The sequence below is a fragment of the Coloeus monedula genome, assembly GCF_965178545.1.
Source record: "Coloeus monedula genome assembly, chromosome: 7".
NCBI classification, from domain to species: Eukaryota; Metazoa; Chordata; class Aves; order Passeriformes; family Corvidae; genus Coloeus; species Coloeus monedula.
This window is the reverse complement of record NC_138787.1, coordinates 25035024-25059617: the sequence shown is the minus strand read 5'-3', so window position 1 is coordinate 25059617 and position 24594 is coordinate 25035024. Positions and strand designations below refer to the sequence as shown.

At 46.6% G+C, this 24594-nt stretch overlaps 2 protein-coding genes across 3 annotated transcripts in view; one reads left to right on the top strand and one right to left on the bottom strand.

Annotated features, from left to right (window-relative positions):
- Positions 1-419: 419 nt before the first annotated feature.
- VIL1 (villin 1) lies at positions 420-5957 on the top strand (the record flags this gene model as incomplete). 2 transcript variants are annotated; one of them, XM_082284793.1, is made up of 19 exons in its annotated part: positions 420-494; positions 701-775; positions 904-1100; positions 1368-1476; positions 1740-1850; positions 1948-2150; positions 2646-2724; positions 2845-2943; positions 3037-3190; positions 3300-3400; positions 3535-3672; positions 3829-3987; positions 4067-4236; positions 4370-4507; positions 4604-4748; positions 5027-5215; positions 5368-5436; positions 5618-5755; positions 5844-5957. In XM_082284793.1, 19 exons carry the CDS (start codon positions 420-422, stop codon positions 5955-5957), a joined length of 2463 nt encoding a protein of 820 aa, XP_082140919.1. The 2 variants fall into 2 exon arrangements, with proteins under 2 accessions (XP_082140919.1, XP_082140918.1); XM_082284792.1 differs by having other exon boundaries at positions 4067-4246; positions 4362-4507.
- Positions 5958-7881: 1924 nt separating this feature from the next.
- Positions 7882-24594, bottom strand: part of USP37 (ubiquitin specific peptidase 37) — a 34531-nt gene continuing 17818 nt past the window's right edge. The window contains exons 16-24 of the mRNA XM_082285558.1: positions 23681-23746; positions 22597-22747; positions 18604-18856; positions 16463-16629; positions 14596-14656; positions 12333-12448; positions 11361-11430; positions 10704-10842; positions 7882-10114 (exon numbers count right to left, since the gene is read on the bottom strand). Of these exons, the coding sequence (XP_082141684.1) occupies positions 10027-10114; positions 10704-10842; positions 11361-11430; positions 12333-12448; positions 14596-14656; positions 16463-16629; positions 18604-18856; positions 22597-22747; positions 23681-23746 (1111 nt within the window). The 3' untranslated portion in view covers positions 7882-10026. The remainder of the gene's footprint in view (positions 10115-10703; positions 10843-11360; positions 11431-12332; positions 12449-14595; positions 14657-16462; positions 16630-18603; positions 18857-22596; positions 22748-23680; positions 23747-24594) is intronic.

Here is a 24594-nt window from a genome sequence, read left to right as displayed (position 1 = left end):
TCCTGGGGAGGAACAGGCCACTGTGCAGCAGTGTCATCCAGCTGCGGCTGCTGCGCTGTGGGTGCCCTGTACAAGCCCTGTCCCATGATTGGAGACAGGGCAGGGCACGGGGGCACTTACGGGACCGCGCACCTGTGCACCCTGGACCCCAGTACAGACCCATTAACTGCAGTGCCAGCCAAGCTGAGGGGATGGCAGCCACACCTGTGTGCCCTCAGACCTGACACCACGGTGCTGGGGGTCCCCTCGCCCCATGCAGCTCCGTACAGAGGGGGTTTACAGCTGGGCTCTCTGCAGAGCAAGCAGGGAAGCAGGTGGCACAGCAGGTTGGCTGTGTCCCAGCTCTTAATAACACTGCCAGCCATTAACGAGGGTGTTGCCGATGCTGGCAGGTCCCCTTGCCTGTGGTACCTGTCGCCATGGTGGAGCTCAGCGCCAAAGTCACCAGGACATTGAACAAGACCACGCCGGGCATCCAGATATGGCGAATCGAGGTGGGGACGGGGCTGCATCACTGGGCTGCTTGGGGGGGGCCTCTGTGAGGGAAGATCCTCCCTTTGTGTCCTCAGTACCTGGGTTTGGGGGTCTCAGTGCAGCACCCAGGGTTAAACCCAGCAGTGCTGGTGCTGGGGACAGTGGGTGCATGGAGCTGGGGTGGGGGGATTCCCCACCAGGGCTGATGTCTCCCTTCCTTCTGCAGAACATGGAGATGGTGCCAGTGCCTACCAAAAGCTACGGCAACTTCCACGAGGGGGATTGCTACGTCCTGCTGTCGGTAGGGCAGTCAGGGGTCACACAGGGAACTGGGAATGGGCTCTGCCCTGAGGGGGCAGGGAGGGGTGTCCTTGGCCAGTGTGGCCTGGGGACACAGGGGCTCTTCTAGCGGGGACTGGTGTCCTGCAGACGCGCAAGTCTGGGAGCAACTTCAGCTATGACATCCACTACTGGCTGGGCAAGGAGTCAAGCCAGGATGAGCAGGGGGCAGCTGCCATCTACACCACCCAGATGGACGATCACCTGGGCTCAGTGGCCGTGCAGCACCGCGAGGTCCAGGGACACGAGAGCGAGACCTTCCGCACCTACTTCAAGCACGGACTCATGTATGTCGGTCGCCCCTGGGGACCAGCTCCCATGGTGGGTGACAGTGGGGAGGGGTCCTGTGGAGACATCCCCAGTGGGGATAGGACAGCTCTGTGTCAGTGAGGTGGGGGAGGAAGGAGGAGGATCTGGAGCTGGGCTCCATCTATCCATTACCATGTGTGTGGATGGGGGTCCCCGAACACCTCCCTGTGCACAGAGGTGGGAGGGAGATTCCAGTGGTGTGAGGAGGGGGACCCAGGGGTGACACCATGTCTGTCCCCTCCCAGCTATAAGAAGGGTGGGGTGGCCTCAGGCATGAAGCATGTGGAGACAAACACCTACAACGTCCAGCGACTGCTGCATGTGAAGGGCAAGAAGAACGTGGTGGCAGGAGAGGTGAGTCATGGAATGTGTGGAGTCTGTATCAGGATCAGGCCAGAGCTCCCCCAAGACACAGCTACCTTCAAGCAGGGCACAGTGGGTGTGGGATGATGCTGCCTTGCCTTAAGAGCAACCGCTCCCCAAGAAGTCCCTCTCAGGGTAGGGAGGAGGAATATAGGCTGGAGGCCTGTATTCCTGAGTGAGTGGGGCTGCAAAGCCGTGGGGACCTAGTGTTCTGCTGCTCGACACCCACCCTTCCCAATCCCATCTTGCTGCAGGTGGAGATGAGCTGGAAAAGCTTCAACAGAGGGGATGTGTTCCTGCTGGACCTGGGCCAGCTCATCATCCAGTGGAATGGCCCTGAAAGCAACCGCAACGAGAGGCTGAGGGTACGGCCAGGGGGTCCCAGTGTCCCCTCCTGGAGGAAGGGGGGTCACCAGCCACCGCCTTCCTGATCTGGGCTTATCCCTTCTCCCCTGGCTGCAGGCGATGACCCTGGCCAAGGATATCCGGGACCGGGAACGTGGGGGCCGTGCCAAGGTGGGCGTAGTGGATGGTGAGGATGAGGATGCTTCACCGGGACTCATGAAGATCCTTAAGCATGTGCTGGGTGAGAAGAGGGACATCCAGCCAGCCATCCCTGATGACAAAGTGGGCCAGATTCTCAAGTCCTCCCTCAAGCTCTACCAGTGAGTTCTTCGGGTGGGTTACCCATGGGGGCATTTTCCATGGTGCCAGAGGGAGCCAGCAACCATCTCTGCTGCATCCAGCCCCATGGACAGACACCAAGAAAAGGTCAAGACCACAGTGGGGGTGGGGATAGGTCCTTTGGGTGCCATTGGAGCAAGAGGGATCCCTGGTGCCAAGAGGATTGGTGCCCAATAGAGATGCTCATGCAAGCATCACCCTTAGATGCTGTGGCAATGCCCCTCAGTGGCCCCATAACATCTGACACCCATCTGTCCCTCCCTGTGGCCATGAGTGAGCTGCCTGGCAGGGCAAGCTACAAACCAGGTTGCCACCATGGCACAGCAAGAGAGTCCCTGGGCACCACCCCTGCCATGATCTGGCTGGGGAAGGGGATGGGGAGGGGACACCCCCACTAAACCCTACCACCCTGTAATGGGGATGGGGTTTTCCAACCCATTTTCTAACCCTTTTTTCCTCTCTTTTTCTCCTGTCAGCATCTCCAATGCCAGCGGGAACTTGGTCATACAAGAGGTGGCAATTCAACCCCTATCTCAAGACATGCTCCTGCACGAGGTCTGTCACCCATGGCTTGCTTGGGGGTGCCCAATTTCCTTGGCAGCTTTAATCCTTCAAAAGCCAAATTTGGTGGACTTTGCCTAAAGTCCTAATTTCTATTGTTGCCCCTTCTCCAAGGACTGCTACATCCTTGATCAAGGAGGTACCAGGATCTTCGTCTGGAAGGGCAAGAATGCCAACAAGGAGGAGAAGCAGCAGGCGATGAGCAGGGCGCTGGTGGGTGCTGGGTTAGGGGCTTGTGGAACAGCCTGACTGCTCCCTGGGGTGCCAGGCACTCCACACCCACGCTCTGTGTTTGGGTCTCACCAGGGCTTCATCAAAGCCAAGAACTACCCAGACAGCACCAGCGTGGAAACAGAGAATGATGGGTCCGAGTCAGCTGTCTTCAGGCAGCTCTTCCAAAAATGGACTCTCCCCAACCAGAGCAGTGGGTTGGGCAAGACCCACACTGTGGGCAAAGTGGGTGAGTGTCTCCTTCCAATGTGGCAGGCCTTCTTGGATTGGGATGGATGGGCTGTGGGGAGCCCCTATGGCCAGAGGGATTTGGCTCACCCCTCTGCCCTTCCCCATAGCCAAGGTGGAGCAGGTGAAGTTTGATGCCACGACACTGCACGCCAAGCCCCAGGTGGCTGCCCAGCAGAAGATGGTGGATGATGGATCTGGAGAAGTGGAGGTAGGGTGGCCATGGAAGAATGTGGGACCCTCCCAGGCACCCCCTTTGCTCTACCAGGGGATGGTGTGGGGTCCAGGGTATGCAGGGCAGGAGGATGCACCAACCCTGACAGCAGTATATCCCTGTCCCACCAGGTCTGGCGCGTGGAGAACAATGAACTGGTGCCCGTAGAGAAGAAGTGGCTGGGCCATTTCTATGGCGGGGACTGCTACCTGCTGCTCTACACCTATTTTGTGGGGCCCAAGGTGAACCGCATCATCTACCTCTGGCAGGTGAGACCTCCAGGTCACTGTCCCATGGGTGGGGGACAGGGGTGTATCTCCCTGGACTGGGGGTGCTCTGCCCCTTGGGAGCACCACGAGAGTTGCCTTTTCCCAAGAGGGAAAGGGGGGCTGAGATGGGTGCTGAGCCCCCTCTGCCCTGCCCAGGGCCGCCAAGCCAGCACGGATGAGCTGGCCGCCTCTGCCTACCATGCCGTCGCCCTGGACCAGAAGTACAACAACGAGCCCGTGCAGATCCGCGTCACCATGGGCAAGGAGCCAGCCCATCTGATGGCCATCTTCAAGGGCAAGATGGTGGTGTACGCGGTGAGCACAGGGCTGCTGGGGCATGCGCAGGCGCGTGAGACCGTGGCACTGGTGGTGACCTCCTGTCCCTGTCCCCCAGGGTGGCACATCACGGGCGGGCAGCACGGAGCCCACACCCTCCACCCGCCTCTTCCAAGTGCACGGCACCAACGAGTACAACACCAAGGCCTTCGAGGTGCCCGTCCGCGCCTCCTCCCTCAACTCCAACGACGTCTTTGTGCTCAAAACCCCCAGCTCCTGCTACCTCTGGTATGGGAAGGTGGGTACTGCCAGGCACTGACATGGGTGCTGCCACCCCCAAAAGAAGTGTCCCCACCTCCTCTTCCTCCTCTTTGGCCTGGGCCAGTGACAGAGCAGCTGTGCTTGCTTGGCAGGGCTGCAGCGGGGATGAACGTGAGATGGCCAAGGCTGTGGCTGACATAATCTCCAAGATGGAGAAGCCAGTGGTTGCAGAAGGACAGGAACCACCTGAGTTCTGGCTGGCCCTGGGGGGCAAGTCCCAATATGCCAGCAGCAAGAGGTACCAGTCTTGTCCCTACCCACATCCAGGGGTAAGATGGGCCACCAGTTCCCAACCAAGGGTGAGCCTCATTCCCATCACATTGACCCCTCTCAGGCTGCAGGACGAGAACCCCTCTGTGTCCCCCCGACTCTTTGAGTGCTCCAACAAGACAGGCACCTTCGTGGCCACGGAGATCATAGACTTCACCCAGGATGACCTGGACGAGAATGATGTTTACCTACTAGATGCCTGGGACCAGGTGAGCTGGGGGATCGTGGAGTGGGGGACAGACCTTTGATCCCACAAGCTGATGTTCCCAGGGTTGGAGGACCTGCATCAGCCACAGTTGGTGGGGTGAGAGGCTGGAAACCTGCCTATACGTGGCCCCATGACGTTTTTTTCCAGCATTCTTGCTCCAGGGAATGCTGAGGATGGACTCCCAGTGTTCTTCCCCAGGGACAGGGCCCATGTGCCTCCAACCATGGCCCCAGAGGGCTCCATCTCACCCCAGTGGTGGACATGGTAACCTTATTGCAGGTTTTCTTCTGGATTGGGAAAGGCGCCAGTGAGGCAGAGAAGGAGGCGGCAGCAGTGATGGCACAGGAGTACCTGCGGAGCCACCCCAGTGGGCGTGACCTTGACACCCCCATCATTGTGGTGAAACAAGGTTATGAGCCCCCCACCTTCACCGGCTGGTTCCTGGCCTGGGACCCTCTCAACTGGGACGTGAGTCATGGAGGGGGTTTGAAAGACCAGGGAGTCCCTTTCAGATGGGACCAGATGTGGGTCTGGCCTCACGAGCATCTCCAGGGTGTGGGCAGCAGCTTGCCTGACCCCTGCCCCTGCTGAGGGGCTGAGCACTTTTATCTCCTTCCCAGGACAAGAAATCCTATGAGACGCTGCGAGCTGAGCTGGGTGATGACAGCAGCTTTGGGGAGCTCACCTCAGTAAGTGGCACAAGGAGAAGGACAACTGGGCTGGGTGGGGGCACAGAAAGCCCCCCCCATCCCCTTCGCAGGGTGCCAGGAGGAGCTGCAAGGACAGATTCTCTAGTGAGGAGGCACCTGGAGCCAGCCTGGTGCCTCCATGCCCAGGCCAGGCCCTGACATGACTCTGCACCCCCAATAGGTGCTCACATCCAAGCAAGAGGTCTTCACTGCCTCCACCACCCTCGTCCCCACCAAACTGGAGACTTTCCCCTTGGATGTGCTGGTGAACACCTCAGCCGAGGACCTGCCCCAGGGTGTGGATCCCAGCAGGAAGGAGGTAAGCTGAGGCCAGGGGGCTGGTGGAAGGGGAGACAGGGAAAGCCCCCCCCAAGTTCTTCAGCTCAGCTTCCTTTCTCTGGCCCCAGGACCACCTCTCTGATGGGGACTTCCAGGCTGTTTTTGGCATGAACCGCTCCGCCTTCAGCAACCTGCCCTTGTGGAAACAACAGAAGCTCAAGAAGGACAAAGGACTCTTCTAGGGCAGGAGCCTGGGCCCAGGGACAATCCCAGCTTTTTAGTAAATAAAATTAATTTTAAAAACAGGCCTGTGGTCTCTCCCCTCCAACCCCAGGGCCTAGCCCCAAATGTGGGGGTTATTTGGTAAAGAGCTAGCACAGAGGAAGACACAGGTCTTGACTGGGCACCAGCAGCACAGGGAAGGACCCTCACATCCTTTCCCCTGAGGCCTTCTTTTGTCCTTGCTGTGCTCAGAGGTGAGGCACAGGCTGGGCATGCTCAGGGAGCCAGGACTCTCCCATCCCGGCACCCGCAGCTCCAGGCTAAAGGTCCAGTATACAGCTGGAGCCACTCCCTCCCTTATCACCTGAACTGCAGTAAATACGTGTGGTACCAAAGGTAAATGAGGGGACAGTGTGTCTGTGGGGACACACACCAGGGAGCACTTGTCCTTGACCCAGGAGGGGAGGAGGGCATCTCCCTTCTACTTGGGCTCTACAGGGATGCTGAGAGGCACTGGGGTGTCCCCCATGGGGCCATATCTCCGCCAGGGGAGCCAGGATGGACGTGTGCTGAGGGGCACTGAACACACACAGGATGTTCCCAGGCAACCGAGCAAGTCCCAATGCAAAAGGGGAGGCGAAGGTGTAGTGCCCAGCAAGAGCCAGCAGAAATAAGATTCCAAATCAATAGAGGGTTAATAAAGAGGTTTTAATTTCACAAAAATCTATCTACACATCATTTAAAAACGGGCAGGGGGAACCCAAGAGCAAAAATTATAAAGAATAGAGAGGAACAGGTCTGCTAAAACACAGAGAAAAGCACTGCTCCACATCAACAGTGTAAAGAACCAGAAAGTCAGGGTGCAGGCAGAAGTCAGCGGCAGGGAAGGCTGGAGTCTGGCAGCAAAACCACATGGACAGCAGCTGCCAGGGGTCCTGCACCCCTTTTTCTCTCTTTGGCGGGCGATTACAGGGATAATTAGCTCCATTAAAAACAAAGCAGATGAGTTTTTCCCAGCCCCCTCCCCGGAGCACGACATTCCCCGCGTGCCTCGTGCCAGGGTGAAGCACAGCACGAAGCCCTGAGCTGGCGATCAGCTCTTCCTCGGCTGCGGGAAGGGCAGGAAGATGCGCGGGCAGATCTTATCTGTGCTGCACTGGGCGGGGGGGGAAGAGCAGGCCGAGGCCACAGGTGTTGCAGAGCTCCGCTCTCTCCTCCCGTCAGTCCCACTCTGCTGCTCTGGTTGGGAAACCAGTCCTTGCTTTGCAAAGGCTCTTTGTGCAGACCTGCTGGCCAGGGCTCCCCAGGGACCCGCACACAAGCTCCAGTTCATTGACACAAAAGCTCTGCCCCTCTCAGATTAGGGGTGTAAATCAAGAGCAAATTATTGCAGTCAGACAACGAAGGGACGAGAGGAACAGAGGGATGGGAGTTCCTTGAGTTTCTGTGCTGAATCACACTTGTACTAAGCTAGGTTGATTCAGAAGTGGGTAAATGTTTAACTGAGGAAGAGCCAGTACATGTTCAGGGCCCACAACTAAGCTTCACCTACCTATACCCAAGGACAGGTATCCCACATGGAAGGGCCAACCTTACTGACCTTTCTGCTGCAACAGTGTGAGCAGTGGGAATGACACAACTGATGGGCAGCACATCTTTTGAGGATTACACATCGATCATCCTCCCCACCGCTCTTGGGCAGGGAAAAAACTGGCTTCTGCAAGGAAGGGACTCTGTGGACACTCCTGCCCAGGTGAAGGTGCAATTGAACTGCTGTATGCCAAACAAAAAAGCTTAAATTACAGTATATGTCTGCAAATTCTTAATGACTAGAATAAGAAGCAAGAACTTTTCATAAAACAAGGAACACTGGTTTCAAGCATCAGCTTTTGCACCTTGATCCAAACAAAACTGGTTTTAAACAAAAGTTACTGCACTGAAAAATCAGGCAATGTTTGCTTTTATTATAAATTAACTGGAGTGCAGCACCTTGTAAAAACAACCTTGCCACCCAAAAAAGCAGAGCTGACTTCTGATACTACAGGAATACCAGTTATTTACAGCACAAGCATAGGATGTGCTTGGGGAAAACAGGTTTGCCCTCTGGACGGAGCAGTCCATCACATTCGCAGGGCAATCAGTTCAAAGGACAACTCCCACGTCACCACCTCTTCCCATTGCCCAGAATTCGACCAAAATTAGTATTGACAATAGAAAAGTATAATGCTTTGTAATAAATTAACACACACACCCCCCTTGGGCTGCATCTCACCAGATAAACACTCTGGCAAGTCTACAACCAAACCTTTGCTCCTGGCTCAGAGACCAGGAAGATGCCACCGTGACCAGGGCCCCTGTGCTTGTCCCAACCTGGGAAGTGGGAGGGAGGTCAGTCTTCACCCCACCAGGGTTCCCCAAGGATCAGGGTGGGGAGGACACCGACGCAGTCACTCGCTGTCGCTTGCTGCTGCACACACATGTGGGAAGAGGTCCCTGAGGCAGCGCCCTGCCAGCCTGCCAGGATAAGCTCTAGTGTGGAAGTGCCCTTGAAAGGTGCCTGCTGTCTCTTAAATCGATGGTTTTGTCTGCTTTGCTGCAGCCGATTTATTCCTGAGAAACTCCTAATGATAGTTTAAAAAACTCAGAAACTATCGCAACGGCAAAAAAGGTGATTTTCTTCTTTTTTTTTCCTTAAGGAAGTCTTTCACCTCTAAAACTCAGGCTGCAAAAATCAGAACTAGAGGCCAAAACAAGAGCAACTACTCTGCTTACAGCAACAACTTCTCTGAAATGAAGAAATGTCAGTGAAAGGAAACATCTGCCCCTGCTAATTAGTGCAAAGGTGCTGAAAAGAAATGAACTTAATAGGCCTCTCCCCCCACTGCTGAAACAAGCTATAAAAGGAGCATCATGCTTCTAAACCCAGCAGAAAGCATCACTTCTTCCTAACCATGTTCTGTTAATGCTGAACAAGGGCCTTCCGAAAGCTTTCCACCTGGTTTAGTTTCACAGTTTGAGCACTCTGCACTCCTCAGAGAGGAGAATGGAGGCACGGCTGCAGTGCAAAGCCTCTTACCCTGGGGTGACGTAAGACCATGGCAAGACCACAGTTCAATCACAGAGCAGTTCAAGTGCCAGGTGCTGCACAGGAAGGGTAACGCCAGAACGCTCTTTGCCCCCCAGAATATGCAAAGAGGCTGTGCTCACCTCCTGCCACTGCTCTGTTTGCTCCATGTACTCAGCTATCCCAGAGTCACATCAGAGCAGCCCTAAGCAACATAACTCCAGTGTGAAACACGGCACACCCAATGAGAAACCTCGCCTCTCCAAACGGCACTGATGCAACAGCCTCATGGAGAAAATGCAATCAAATAACAGAACTTGTAAAACAAAAGAAATCACATATATAATCTCATGCCTAAATGAGGATGACAGTGAATGGTGTAAAAAAACAACAGAGCTGCCACCAGGTATCAATACATTCCACAGCACCGACAGTTTGTTTCCTGGAACCGCATGTAAATAGCGGAGCGCTTACAAACCCATGAATGTCACAACGCATCAGCTTGACTGATTCCAAAATGCCTGTTAGCCAGATGACTGGCAAGAGCCTGCTCAGTGATCTGGCTTTCCAGTGAATATTACTAACACAACACACGCCAGGTTACAGTCTATTGCTTAAATTGCTCTTGGAGAAAAGAAAAAAAAGCGCCGAGTGATATGTAAATCTTCGCCACTCACGCCTCACATGTGAATGGGCTTTTAAAGTCGAGTCTCTTTTTGCACTATTTTTTAAACCAGTTTATGAGCAGCTGTAGTCTTGTGACTTGTTACAACTCTTTAAGGCTCCATGCTGACAAAATTATTTGAGGAACATTAAAAATTTCACCACAGGAGGATCTCTCTGGATGTCAAGGTTTAAACACGTAGTTCAGGCCCAGGACTTGCACAGATGGTTCAACAAACCAAGCGTCCCATATTTCTACCTTTTGTCTCATGTTTTGGCCCTGAGCTGTTTGTTACTCCTGCGTGTCTGGCACAAGTTCAGAATCTTCCTTGCTCCTCAGGAGGAACAAGGTGTTTTATTCTTCACAGAGGCTGACGAACCGATCTTCCTACTTCCATGCTAAGTGGCTGTGCATTCTTTTCCGTTTCTAGTAACTCATCGAAGATATCCCTAGAACAGAAGGAAAGACCAACAGTGAAACTTTTGTACAACAACAAACCACTATGTAAGACAGCCCTGAGGGAATCAGCAACTGGATTTGCTCCACAAACTCCAGTGTCACAGAACCTGGCAAAGAGAGACGTCTTATCTGACATCTCCAAGCACTAGTAAAGACAGAAGAGAGGGGACAAACCTTCTTCAGTTCTGTGTGCCTGAAAATACATGATTTCTACCTACAAATCTCATTTTGTCTGTGTCCTGAGGTGACCGTGGCTGCAATAACACAACTGTTAGGAGCAGGGGTAAGGGCATTTACAAATATCACAGCGCTTAAGGAAAAAACCCAAGCTCTATTATGATTCCTGGTGCAAAACATGCACTGAGACACTGAATCCCATTCTTAAAATACAATTTAACGTATTTGTTAAAACACCATGTATTACTGATGTACAGTCCCACACCTCTGAACTAAGAGCACTTCAATTTTGTCATTCTGGAGATATTTTTCATCCCAGCAGAGGACCAGAGGAAGAAGAGAAGCCCACTTCTTCACAACCAGTAGGTAATTTCTAGCACCAAAATTCCCCAAGACACCTACTTGTGCATGTAGAAGAAGATGTATCCACTTCGGTCTCTGTCACACTGAACAGTGGTCTCTAGAGTTCTAGACACTTCCAGGTCATTGTAGGTGAACCAGGACTGCTTCTTGATATCATAGACATCACTGATATAATGACCTTAACAACAGAGAATCACAGAATGGTTTGGGTTGGAAGGGACCTCAGAGGTCATCCTGTTCCAAACTGCCTGCCATGGGCAGGGACACCTTCCACTACTCCAGGTTGCCCAGAGCCCTATCCAACCTGGCTTTGAACACTTCTGGGAATGGGGCAGCAGCCACAACTTCTCTGCACACCTTTCCATGCTGCACTTTGACCAGTGAGCTGGGTAGCTAGGTACCCCAGTCCAGCCACCTATGCCAGATTTAAAGGCTAAAAGACCCTTAAGATCCCGGTCCCTCAATCAGCTGGTAACAAGCACAAGCAGTTCTACATAGCCCATAAGCTGTCCATTTCCTACATGCCATAGTTACACACCATGACATTCCCAACCTGCTCCCCCATCAGCAAGTCATGACAGAAGACTTGCTTTGCTGCCTGAATTCTTCCCTATAAATAATTCTGCTATGGTAATTCTGTATTACAGATTTTTCAAGCTAGGTAAGAGATGAAGAATAAAATGTGGCATCTTTTACCTGAAGATGATGTGCTTCCAATATGGCTGACGATGCTGATGAGACGATAGGAGTGAGGAAGCTCTCCTGTCTGGGGGGGGGGGGGGGGAGGGGGAAAGTACAATTAAAGCTTTCAGGCATTCTTTTTTTCTCCACATAGCTTATGGACAAGATGATTTATACCTGTGATATCAACTTTAGCTACTCTATTCAAAGCTGCAACCCAATGAAGGATTACAGAAACAGACACCCTGGTTCACACCAAACAAGGAGTTCTTCCAGAAGTGGGAAATGTCTATTTAATCTATCAGCAAGCCAGTGAAGGAGCCTCTCCGACCTCAGAACAGATGCTGACATGAGCTCTACACTGCAAAGTTTTCTAAACAACCATTTCCTGACCAACTTCCACTGATGTCAGAATTAATCCAGCAAATAAACAGAAAAGCCAAAAAGGAACACTATGCTTACTTCTGAAATATCAAAGACACGCCATTGATAACGGTACACAGATTCTACAGCTAATACTGGATATGTAGCCCAAATTCTCTTGTTCTGCACCTGTAATGTCAGTGGACAACACCCTCTTCACATGCAGGAAACATGCTCTATCTATTCACTGGCTTTTGACAATTTATTTTTTAATCCTCTCTTGACCAGGAAATGTTACTTACAGAGTTCACTAACAATACTCTTTAAGAGTTCCTTAGAGAAACTCAGAAGGTCTCTGCAGCTGTCTGGTTTTTTTTTTTTTTTTTTTTTTTTTTTTTTTTTTTGGTTTTTTTTTTTTTTTTTTGAGTTTTGTTTGCTTTGGTTTTGGTTGGGGTTTTTTTGTAATTAAAGTAACACAGTAAGACTTACAGATAGAAAATTTTCCATGTTTTCACTTCTGAATATAAAGACCTTTCTAGCCTCTAACCTGCTCTGTAAAACTACCTTCTATAGTATAAAGAATAGCTATATTTCTTATTTGGCTTTTGAAATCATGGATCACACCTCAGCATTTCTTTTCAGCTCTTCTGCTTCAGCTTCTGAATACTCCATGTCAAGAACATCCTCATTCCCAGAGTCTTCATCAGAGCCAACGCTGTCCAGGAGAGAGCTGTTAAACTCTAGATAGCAAGGAAACAATGATAACTGCGTGAGAAGCTGTGGACCACACAGGAATTCACAACAGGCTGAGGTCTATCTACCCACCTAAATAGGCGTAATAAAATTTCAAGCTTAATTTTCAAAGAAAACAGGGGATACTGGAATTTCCAAATAAAAGCTCTTTCCCTTTTCCAACTTGTCAGAGCAACAGTTAAGTATCTTGGAATTAATTTTAGCACCATCTCCCTCATACTTTTCCAAAAGGGCACTATGGCAATGACAGCTGGCTGATAAAAGAGTAGTTAACACCCAACTGGCTCTGGAGCACCAGTGGCCTGCTGACAGGACAGACAGCAAAAGAAGGACAGCCAGTCTGGTCAGTGAACTGTGAGTTCCTGCAACAAGAAGCTATGAATTACAGTTTTAACTATAAGTTGCATTAACAAAGTGCATTTTTGAATTAAAACTGGCTTCAAAATGTGACTGCTGGCAGCAGGCATCTTTTCATTGTTTTCCATGGTAAGAAGGCTGCTAACCACAGGAACTTCCAGTTTGCTTGGCTGAGCAAAATGCACGCAGCTTTCTGTAAAGAGCCGGAAGGCACCACTGCTCCCTGTACACGCTGTTCCAAACTTCCCGGGGTTCTGCAGCTACCCAACTAATTTAAGATTTTGTACAGTACTCATTAGGAGAAGTAGCTATGCTTTTGCCAGCTAAATTAAAGCTATGGAGTCCGGGGTGGATGAGAAGTTGAGATTAACAGGACATTGCTTAGGAATTTTTTCTGCTCTGTTTTTAAGAGACTATCACACTAGCTGTGATGGAGATGTTTTGCCAAAGAGATTCTCACACTGCTTGTCCTGTTAAATCATCAGTCACTGGATTAGTATAATCCTGGGAAGTTTAGAGATTACTCCCTTGCTTAACTGGGAATCCTTTACTGCTGCTTTCCACACTTACCTGGGCTGTAAGGTAGACTACAGCCTAGAAACACAGCCACTTTGGTAGGTCTCTGCATGAAGCACCTGCCACAGGCATTGCTAAATGCCACTTCACCAGTGGTGCCAGGATGACTACTGGTTCTTTGGTTACAGCATCCATGGGATCCCTCCTAAGACAAATGCTACCAGCTCTGCATTCAAGACTAAGTTCATCTCCTTGAACAACTGCTTCCTGATGCCTTACAAACAAGACAGTAGCAAGGAAATGCTTGTGTTTAGGTCAAGCAACTGTAAATCAAGGGGATGAAGAATTTCTAGCCTTGAATTCTTCCTGGATAGGAATCAGGGAAAACCCAAGAGGGACCGGTCACTCAGTCTGCCAGAGCTCAGGGTGACGGATGCCTAAACAGCATTCAACTTACTCCCCTTCAGAAGCTGACACAGGTTCATCCAGTAACATCTGAGGGCCTTTAAAAGGCCCTGAGCAACCACAAGTATCTTAACACAATACTTTATTATCCCTCCCTCTCCCTCTTTGGAGCAGGAATTTTCTCTCGGTTATGCTTTGCTCTGCCAGATTGTATGAAATCACTCGCATGCCAGCCTCACACAAACGTTGAACAGTGCCTGAGAAGGCCTACAGCACTGTCTGGATTTGGAGGAGATAGATAGTATGTTTTGGATTCTTTTCTTCACCCCCAACAGCTATACCTTGCAGTGAGGTCTGTCTCCCTCCCATCCCCTATCTGACAGATACAGCACTGATTCATTTTCCCAAGCAAGGCCAGGGCATTCATTAATCAGCACTAAAATACCAGTGCAAGTAACAATCCTTACGTTCTGACTAGGGCCAGGAGCATGCTGGCTTTTGCAGGGAATGCAAAGTTTCAAGATCCATTGTGCTTTCTCTAAGTTAATATTATGCATTATTGTATATTATATGTGGTTCATATAATATATTACACATACCTCTCTAGATATCTCTATATCTAAGTAAAAACTCAAGAGACTGAAGTAAGTAATTTTTCAGATTAAGTTTTTCCTGGCATTTGCTTTCACAACCAAGAACAAGAAAAACTGACCTTGAGTGCAGCCAAACACAACAAAGCACACACCAAAAGAACATGAATCCCAGCTGTCTTACTGACAGTCAGGAGCTGCACTCATACACACATAACAATTTCCTCTCAAAAGCAACATACTGGAAGAACTTAAATAAGTTTCACCTTGTAGACTTAATTCTGTGGCTCGTTTGAGGTCATCATCCTCTTTCTGTTCTCGTGCCTCCTAATGGGGAGAGAACAAAACTTAGCTCATTGAGACATTTCACTGTTTAAAATTCTTGTGGTGCTCTTTTTCCATTGAAACTGTGCTGCTCTGGTTTCTACAACAAACTTGACATTGTAAATTAAAGGTTCCGTGTGAAGGAATGTTTGCAACCAGCGAGAGTCCAATGTTCCCGTGCAACAGAACCTGGGACAAACCTTCATTAAGGCTTGTCAAAGCTCCTGAAGTTTGGTATGCAGCAGAGTGAGTCTCCACTAACACCGAATGCTTTCCCTGGATCATTAATTTGAAAAGCATCTGAATGAATTTGCAACCCTTTGCTCAGGAAAGCTGTCACTTACACACAAAGCTCCTCACACTTCGGTAAAATTTAGTCTACTTCTGACCAAAGCCAGCTGAGGACATGGTCATTAAATCCTGACAGATTTTGTTATTTCTAAGCCATTTGAAAATAGAGCCAGTGGTTCTATGTAACAGGTGTAATCCACAAAGGCAGGATGCAAAAAGACACCACTAAACAACCAGGTATTAAAAATATTACCATGACCAAGTAGCAAAGAAACCTCAATTCAACCAACACTCCCAATGTTTGGATAATATTCTGCCCCTGTTCCTCCCACCACTCTTGAAAGCCCAGAGCTACAGCAAGCCAGACAATATTTAATGAGCTGGCTTCTTAATTCAGGGTTTGAGTGCTTTCTGCACACCTGAATGCAGCACCCCAGCTATGTATTTCAAATAGAGATAACCACAGCTACCACATTTCCATGCCCAAATCATTAGAATAGCAGATTTTTGCTTCAGAACTGTAGCAGAAACACACTCAAAGGGCAGTTTTACATTATTAGCATGAGGCCTTTTATCTTGCTATTTCTAAAGGATTTGGGAATCTTTGTTAAACTAGTCAGCACTGCTGAATCAAAGCTACATCTGGCATGGAACATACCAACCAGCACCTCATAATGAGTAATGGGAGAGAAAAATCCAAGAGCCATGGAAACATCAGATCTCATAAGGAAAACCATGACAGCTTTGGTATTAATAGAGAGCAGACAAGGGCACCTATTTAAAGAAAGACCTGGCTAAGTGCTTGCTTTATTCTCAGCAGCTTGGTTAAACTTGTAGAAATCAGTTACAGGTCTTGCAATTCAAGTGGAATACAGACAGCACACAACTCAAGAACCCCATGCTTTCCAAGCCTACTTTAAAGGACTTATTTTAGACTAAATTACTTGGGATCCTTTTTCCACTTTACTGACAGGGAAGGATCACATAAATGCTCAGTTCCTATATTCTTCACTAAGCATCCCCTACTCGCTAGCACCAGAGACATAGCCAGGATAGACACATCTTCAACCTGACCTGACATGGCCATTCTTAGCCTTGGCTTTGAAACCTGCCTCTTTCACTGAGTCTTGACAGGACACACTGCAAGAAGCAACTGCCAGGGAAGTTAAAGGTGGGCTGGCTTCTTGATGACAGAGAGGAAGAGTTTAGTTCAGGTTATCATAGTTTTTAATATAATGTGACAAACCAGCGTACAAAAGCACGTGAGGAGCTTTGAGAAATCTATGGGTCTGTGATGTGATGAACAGTTTTCAAAGCACATACAAAATGTGCCCAGATGTATCCAGTGTCATCACTCTACTGACACTGGAGCTAGAAGAAACCCAAACCTTTTTCCATCTAGTTATCTCAAAAAACCCAGAAGAATCCCTTTGCAGCTACTGCCTGAATCCAAGGTTTTCCTTTAGCTTTTAGGTTTCCAATGTTGGGGAACTTAAGGAAGCATACTATTTTTCTTACTTGCTCTTGAAGGCTTTGAGCCAGTGCCTGCTGAAGTTCTTGTTCTTCCCTCTCTCTCTCCATATCGTACTGCTGCAGCCAGTCAACCTCCCCTTGGGAGCCTTCTGGAGTTTTGTTTTCCTTATTCTCATCAAAATCTTTAGTTATCTCAGTGAAATTGGCAGGACCTGAGGAATCACAAAGTACAGTTTATACTTTCCTGGGTCTTCTGTCTGTTACCAGCGAAGTCCTCTTTAAATCACCACAATCCTTGCAGCATAGTGACATCTACTGACAGGGAGCTCACCCACCATAAAACACCCACACAAGAGTCAAATGGAAAAAGTTCCAAAGCGCAGTCTTATACTCATTTTAACTGGAGCACAATGAACCATTTGATTAACACCTGAACCTGTTCTCTTCTTAGCCTTTTATGTTCCCTCAGAAACAGCAAGTTTAACTACAGAAGCCACACACCACTAGGTTTCTGCAGCCGTGAAGCTGACACATGAATTTCTCTATAAGAAACCATGGACTATAAAAATTTGCATTGCATATTATACCTCAGAGTACTACAGATGAAGCCACAATTAAAGCCAAACCATATGCAAGATGGAAAAAAGCACAAACTCAGGTACTGTTCAAATGTGCCACCTTCTGCTTCAGGTAAGAGCCTCAATCTTGTGAACACTACGTACAGCTTTAAATGTGCATGAGGACTATAACTTTTTAGTTCACCTTTGAAGTAAACACTATGGCAGAAGTGCTTTATGAAACATCTGGAATGAACATTCATTCAACCACTGCATAGACTCCTGCAGTTGCAGGACAATTTGATTCTTGCTTGCAACTGAGAAAGTGTCAGGACCTGCTCCAACAGCTGACAGGCAGCAGCATGTGAAACTTCATGGTTTTGTCCTGTGCAGACTTCAGTATCTGCTGATTAGTTATTAACAAGGATAAAACAAGGCAGTCTCAGTATCTGGGAACCCTTAAACACAAGACCACCAGAACCATAATCCATCTGTCTAATCCTTTTAAGATGAAAAACAAAACAGAATTTATTACATGACCTCTGAAAACTTCCAATGTAAGAAGAAATACAGAACTTACATTAAACACATACTTTTTGCTTAAGAAAAGAGCCTTCAAGTATTTACATTGTACTTTCCAAAGAAAACATGGAGAGAAATAAATTTATGTGGCTGCACTCTATCACAGCTCCCTCTCACACCACCACAAGCAACACTACTGTATAAAAAGGAGGGCACAAACCATGCTGTCACATACAGTATTATTCTTATACACTGCCTTCCACCATCAAGGCTGTCAAGAGTTGTCCATTGAAACAAGTGTCATTTTTGGTAACAGTGGGGTATTCTGTTTTCAAATTAACTGCCTGGCTCTTAGAGGACATGAGCTATTGTTGGTCTCTTCTTCCATGCTAGTGGAATTAAAAACCTGATGAAAAGCATGTGGCACACAATAAATGATAAACCACTTCTATTTCCTTCAGCTGGCTAAAGGAAGACTCAACTTCCCCGCACTGAGATCACACAGCCTCCTCCTTGTACTCAATCACGTGTCTCTGTCAGAGGCCATAAATCACTTGAGTCTCTTAAGCTTACAGGTCTACTCTCACAGAAAAAGCTTTAGAAAAAATTACAGAGATATAGTTAAATTCATTAGTAACTAGTGACAAAACAGCTGCATTTATGAAAGCATTCTAGTCTTATGCAGCCCTCTTGCACACCAGCCACGTGAACACTGCTACTGTGCTGCTACAACAGCTACAGAAATGAAAATACTTTCTGCTTATGGAAGAGTCAGTTCTAAACAAGGCCAAATATTAGGAAATTGAATTGTCTGGCACAGGAACCTGGGGAAGCATGTGTTAATCAAGAGAGGAAAAAAAATGGAAATTAACTTTGAATCATGGAGGTGACAGACTTACCAGAAAATACATTTTCACAGTTCGATGAATTAGATGCTTTATACACAGGGAAATTATAAAGTTTAAGTTCCTAAAACTCTTGAGGAAGTCAGGCAGTTTCACCAGTGCACTTGCATGTAGTTCCTACCACCAGCCATTACCAACCTGATGTTATCAGTAACCTGCTTTAGCCTGCTAGAGTCCAGTTAAGATGGTTACTCTGCCTTACCTGAGTCTAATACTGTTTTGGGTTTCTCCATCTCCATAGATTCCAGGTTTTCTGGCAATTCCTGAATTTCATCATCCCCAAAACCAGTGTCTGGGCTGCTTGTGGGCTTATCTTCATCATGGCTCAGAGACAGAGAAGCTTCCCTTTTGCTAATCTCTAAGACAGCTGCTAGCAGTTCATCTTCGCTCATCCCATCAAAACCAGCATTACCCAGCTCAGGTTTATCACCCTCCATTTTACTTCTTTTTGAACCCTAGAGATGAATGGAGTTATGATTAAGTGTTTGAATAAACAGGTATATAACATCAGTTTTACATTTCTGTGGAGATTTATTTTTATTAACCCCAGGGAGTGGGAGCTTGGCACTGTCAACATTCAACATAGTTACAAGAGACTCAATGGAGAGACAGCCTTTGTAGCTACATTTACTCCACAGAATAATATTCAAATATACACTACAACCAGTTTCTACAGGCCTTGTGGATTAACATACACAAGATAACCCTTGCCTTCTTCCTTTCCTTCAACAAATGTTTTTCCCCTTTAGGTTCTGATGAATTCTCAAGCCCCTGGCAAGTCAGTGCTGAGATACAAGCAGGGAAATTGCAAGTTTGTTAACAAAGGATGAAGCAGCAACATGAGAGTAACTGAACTTGAATACAGGGATAGAAGAATAGAAACTGAAATTGAGCTGGTATGAAGAGCAATTAAAATTAGGTTTTGTGCTGCAGATTTGCCATATGAAATCTTGATGTGGGTACAGGGAGGAGGGCAGGACTGCAAACCAAGTAAGAAAACAGTTTAACAGGGAAAGGGGGGAATTATTCTTTCCCAAGAAGAACAGAATGATTTTAAATTGGAAGAAAGAAAAAACACCTTAGTCTTAATCTCAATTTTCCTTTTTATAGTTCATTTTCCTAAAGCTGATGCTCATCAACTCCTACACCACAGTGATGCAAATAATATAGTTATTTCAATCATTTTGATATTAACTGTTAATCAGGAGGTTAACCTCCATGCATGCATGTTGACACAATTACACTATTTACCATATGCTTAGAATTTCTTTTCCTATATTATGTTAAAAAGGGGGTAAGATAGTTTCTATTAAAATGTACTTATCCAGGTCTTAATCCAAACTGCATCAGGATGGATCCCAGAACTTTGTTAAAATGAACAAAAGTACATTTTTACTGCTGCTTTTTACTCAAATACAGCAAGCATTTAGTATTAAAACTACCTTTTCAAAAAAGATTAGTAAATGAATTAGCCAACTAAACTGCTTGTTCTAGACATGTTGCCCTCCAAGAATTAGAAGTGACAAATTTAAACCTCTCCCCTCACAGCTATTTATGCACTGAGTAAGTAAAGCAGAGTACCTGCTTTTTAAGCTTTCTGATTTATCTCTCTGCACCTGTAGGCTACCAACATCAAAACTGGTTTAGCTCTTTGGCAAACCCTAGTTCCAGGCTCTCTGCCAACAACTACCACTAATTCAGTGGCTGGACTTTAAAGACTTGGCAGCATCTGTGCATTATTAGAATACAACTTTTCTATTAGACATTATTTGCATGGATTTTAAATATCTTAGGCTCTAAGACATGCTGTTTTAAGTAAGCATTTTTAAGAAGTCCTTCAAATACTACTTCATCTGCAAAAGCAGAGATCACAGGAATTGCAGTTCTGCCCTGGATAACTGCTATTTGCCCCTATAACCCAGTGCCATATCCAGATGCTTTCCAGCTGTTCTCCCACACTGCAGGGACATTTTGCAAGGAGTGCCTGGCAAGGGATGCACTGGCCAGACAAAGTGACCACCAAGCCCTTAATGCAACCCCATCCACAGCTGTTCTGAGAATCATACCAAGAGAAATGGTGCAGCAGCAGTGCTGCCACTTCTAAAAACCAGGACCAGGTTCCCCAGGGCAACACTGAGAAGGTCAGAGAACCTGGTTAATGGTAACAGATGGTTGGTCAGGCCTGTGTTTGAGAAGTGGCCAATATGCATGACCACAGAATAAAATCATGTATGTGGAATCATCCCCACCAGTGTCTCTTTCCCATAACAGGCTGTAAAGCCTGTAATTAATTTGTTATTCAAATTAGTATGCTTTATTCCCACAATTTCTGCACTTACAGGGCTTGTGTGATAGAGACTACCTACTCTTCTTCACAAACAGAACTCCAGGAAGAATCAGTTAGGACAGTTTGAAATACCTTTGAAGTCCCTCTTATGTACAGAAAAGACAAGCTTGTTTCCTTCCTGCAGCTGCAGCCAGGCATAGATGTGCCATGCAGGACAGCAGGCGCAGGACCTTCAGGAAAGGGTTTTCTGTATTTTTCCACAGCAATCCATTCCATCCCTACATATCCTGACCATCAGGAAGTGTTCCATAATATTTAATCTAAAAATGACTGTCTGCAACTTAGTTTATTACTTCTTGTTCTATCCACCACAGGCACAGCAAACAGCTCAAGTGTTTCTATTAACTTCTTCCTGTTCCTTGAAGACACAAACCTTGCTTATGTTTCTCTTTAAACTAAAGACCAAACTGAAGACCACTTGCCTGCTCTTTCTCTCAAAATCTTCCTTTCTAGACCTCTGACCATTCATGTTCCTCTCCTCTGGCCCCTCTCCAGTTAATCTCTAACTCTTTTCAGTCCAGAGCCCAAAGATGGATACAGAACTCCAGCTAAAGCTCAATGCTGAGGAAGAAAGGAGGGTTACATGACACAACGTGCAGGCTACGGTTCTGTCCAGATACTCCCACTTTCAACCCTTGTGAGTGACTGTCAACTTCCAGGCCCTTTCTGAAGGCCCACTGCTTTCCCAGCTGCTCCCATCCCACATTTATAGTTGATTAATCCTGACAAAATTAGCACCTTCAGCCCGTTCCTACTGAACAACCCTTCCTATTTTTATGCAGTTTCTCTCATTTGTCAAGATCATTCTTATCTGTAGTTCTGAGCTTCATCAGTTCTGAGCTCTTCCCAGCTCTGGATCTTCTAAAAATTTAATACTCAGTATCTATCATTCATTAAATACTAGGTCAGGATCCTCCCATCAGATCAGAAACTGTAGATACCTTCCTCTTGTTACCTGCTGCTATTCACCCAGATTTACACCTGTCCCTCAATGCCATAATCAAGGCCACAAGTCTCTGCTTGATTAAAATAACCCTATGAGTATTGTCAAAAACTTTAGTGAAGCAAAAGCTTTATGGAAGCAGAGATGCAGGAAACTTGTCCTAAGCACCAGGCCTGTATCACTCTTAACAGAAGAAAGTGGTACTGTAAGATAATCCTCTAAGCTGCTTCTATTCCCTCCTAGGTCATCATTTCTTCCCACACAACTCATCTACCTGCTAATACACTGCCCTGACAGAGGCAAAAAAAGCATCTTGGCAGCATTAATGCTAGTCACAAGGAAAAGCTCAAAGGCAATTTGAAATTAACTGTGCCATTACACCAATGAGTTTGGTCTCTTCACACTTCTATGTGTCCGCCTCCAAAGACTGTTAGCTTCAGATTCTAACAGCATTTTAAAAGCCACACTTCAAAGAGGACACAGATTGGATGTGCATGAAATTCTCTTAACTGAATTCTCTGCTTATCCCAACTTGTACTGGATCTAATTTAATCAAGGACTTTACTGCATACTTTTATTATTGACAGCACATTATACTTCGGCCCAGGAACATTATTAGTGAAAGTTACCCAAAGGACTGACCAAACTGCTAAGCAGCTGGTATACATAACCTGAAAACTCAAGTTCAGTTGCAATGCAATTACCTCTGTTCCCAGTGGGAAGCCAAGACAACTGTAGAGAGGGGTCAATTAGCAAAGCACTCCCTTCCAGCACTGCAGTGCTAATTAGGAGGAAAAAAACCTCATCTGACATCAATTTCACTCAGTTTATGCTAAAAAAAGCACACAGCAGACATGAGCACATACAGGATCTAGTACATGAAAGTTTGTGGGGTTTTCCCTTACCTTTTCTGGCTCTTCTTGCAGTTGTTGCTGATCTCTACTCTGTATGTTACACAACCTTTGGCTATGGGCAACAGAGCGTTTCAATGGCTCATCATCACTGTCAGAATCTACATAGAGTGCTGTGGAGCTCTTTGACTTGAAAGTGTATTTTCTGTAAATTAAACACATGGCTATAAAACTTCACAGCATTAGTAGCATCCTACAAACACGTTTCAAAGTAACTGTTGAAGTAGTGCTTTCACACTGTTCAACTGGGGAACAAACTGCCAACAACTCGACAGTGACAATTCATTAACATGGCAGTCAGGGTTTTCAGAACAGGTTTATTTTATTGGGTTAACAGACATATCTACTGGAAGCCTGCAATAATAGCTTACAACATTAAAAGTTACTAAGTGTGTGGCTCTTGCTTTTAAGGCCAAGGATTCTGCACTTTATTACCCCACAATCCCAGACAGAATTCATTTGAGACAAGACCACAGTAACACAGAATCTGGCATAATAAACTTGAGAAGTCAAATGATTTAAGCCAGACATAGGACTTCTCACATCATTATCCAGATATAAAAAGTCAGAAATGCACAGATTTTTCAGTTTTTCTGTTTGCTCTTCCATTAAGATAAATTTTTGCTTCTTTAGAATAGAAGACAAGGGAGTCTGGGGAAGTCATGATTTCCATTTTATTACTAAATCTGGTCTTTAAGCATCCCTCAATGCAAAACCATCCAGTGTGATATCACATTTTTCACAGTATCAAGAACTGGCTGTCTCATGTTTGCAAATAAACTTAAGGAATCAGCCACGTGTTCCCGAAACACACATTTTGACTCCATAGAGTCAGAATAAAGAGCTAGATTGCAGAAGTAGAAATCATTTTGCTTCCTAAACTAGGCAAATTGCACCACTGATGTTAATTTCAGCTAGCATGTAACACCCATAAAACTCAGATATGAAAAAAAGACAGTAACTGAAATAATTTGCAACACAAAAAATAGAAAACAACTAGAAAATCTTAAAATGCCTTAGAAACTATGCCCCAAAACCCCAGGCCATTGGATATGGACATTTCAGAGCTGTAACTCACCTACAAGGTGTGGAAGTGCTTACAGTACAGGAATTCACCATTTGGGAGGCTTTCAATGGACGGGAACTATTAAAAAAGCAAAGTATTTATTGCAGTAGTTACAGTCTTTAAAAAGTGTTTACTTGTCTGCTATGCATGCAAATCCATGACTAAAAGAACAAGCAGAATACCATTATGTACTTGCTAATTACTTAGATTTACAGTAATAACTTCATCACACTATAAATAAACAACAGTTGTTCAAAACCATATATAATTCTTTAAACTTGATTCACTTCTTGGCAACGCACCCTTAGGGACCAGCTCACAAATTAAAGGCTCTCGGCTCCCATGTCAAGACAACTCATTCCTTTATCCTTTATTTTTTATTCCCACCAACACTTGAGTTCCTGCTCCCAAACCACAGTCTCCTGCTGTTGTCTGGATCAGCCAGTTTTCTGGCATATCCCACATCTTAATTTCTCCTCCCTTACCTAGATTCTTCTAAAGAAACTTCCTGCTCCATTTAATCCTTTCATGGGCTCCTCAAAGCCCATCACTACCACTACATACCTATCAAACAGATGGCAGCCACTGCAGAAATCTTTTCTAATCTTCCCCCTAAACCAGGGCTGCTTCTCTTCAGCCTAGTTCCCCTTCCACTCTCTGGTCAATCACAACGGTTTTCATGATTGAAAAAAACTCCAAACACTGGAAAGCTATTTTCAACCTATTTTAAAGTATTGCTGCTCTGGGTAGCATAAACAGTTTATTGAGTCTGAGATTTCAACTGTTAAAGGAAATTTATGGGAAACACCCACTTGCATCTCAAACAACACTAAACATTTGGCACAACACGTGCCACACTGCTGAACACACACACCAGATGTGTCCTAGCTCACAATGGATACCCTGGCTACATCACTAGTCAGGGG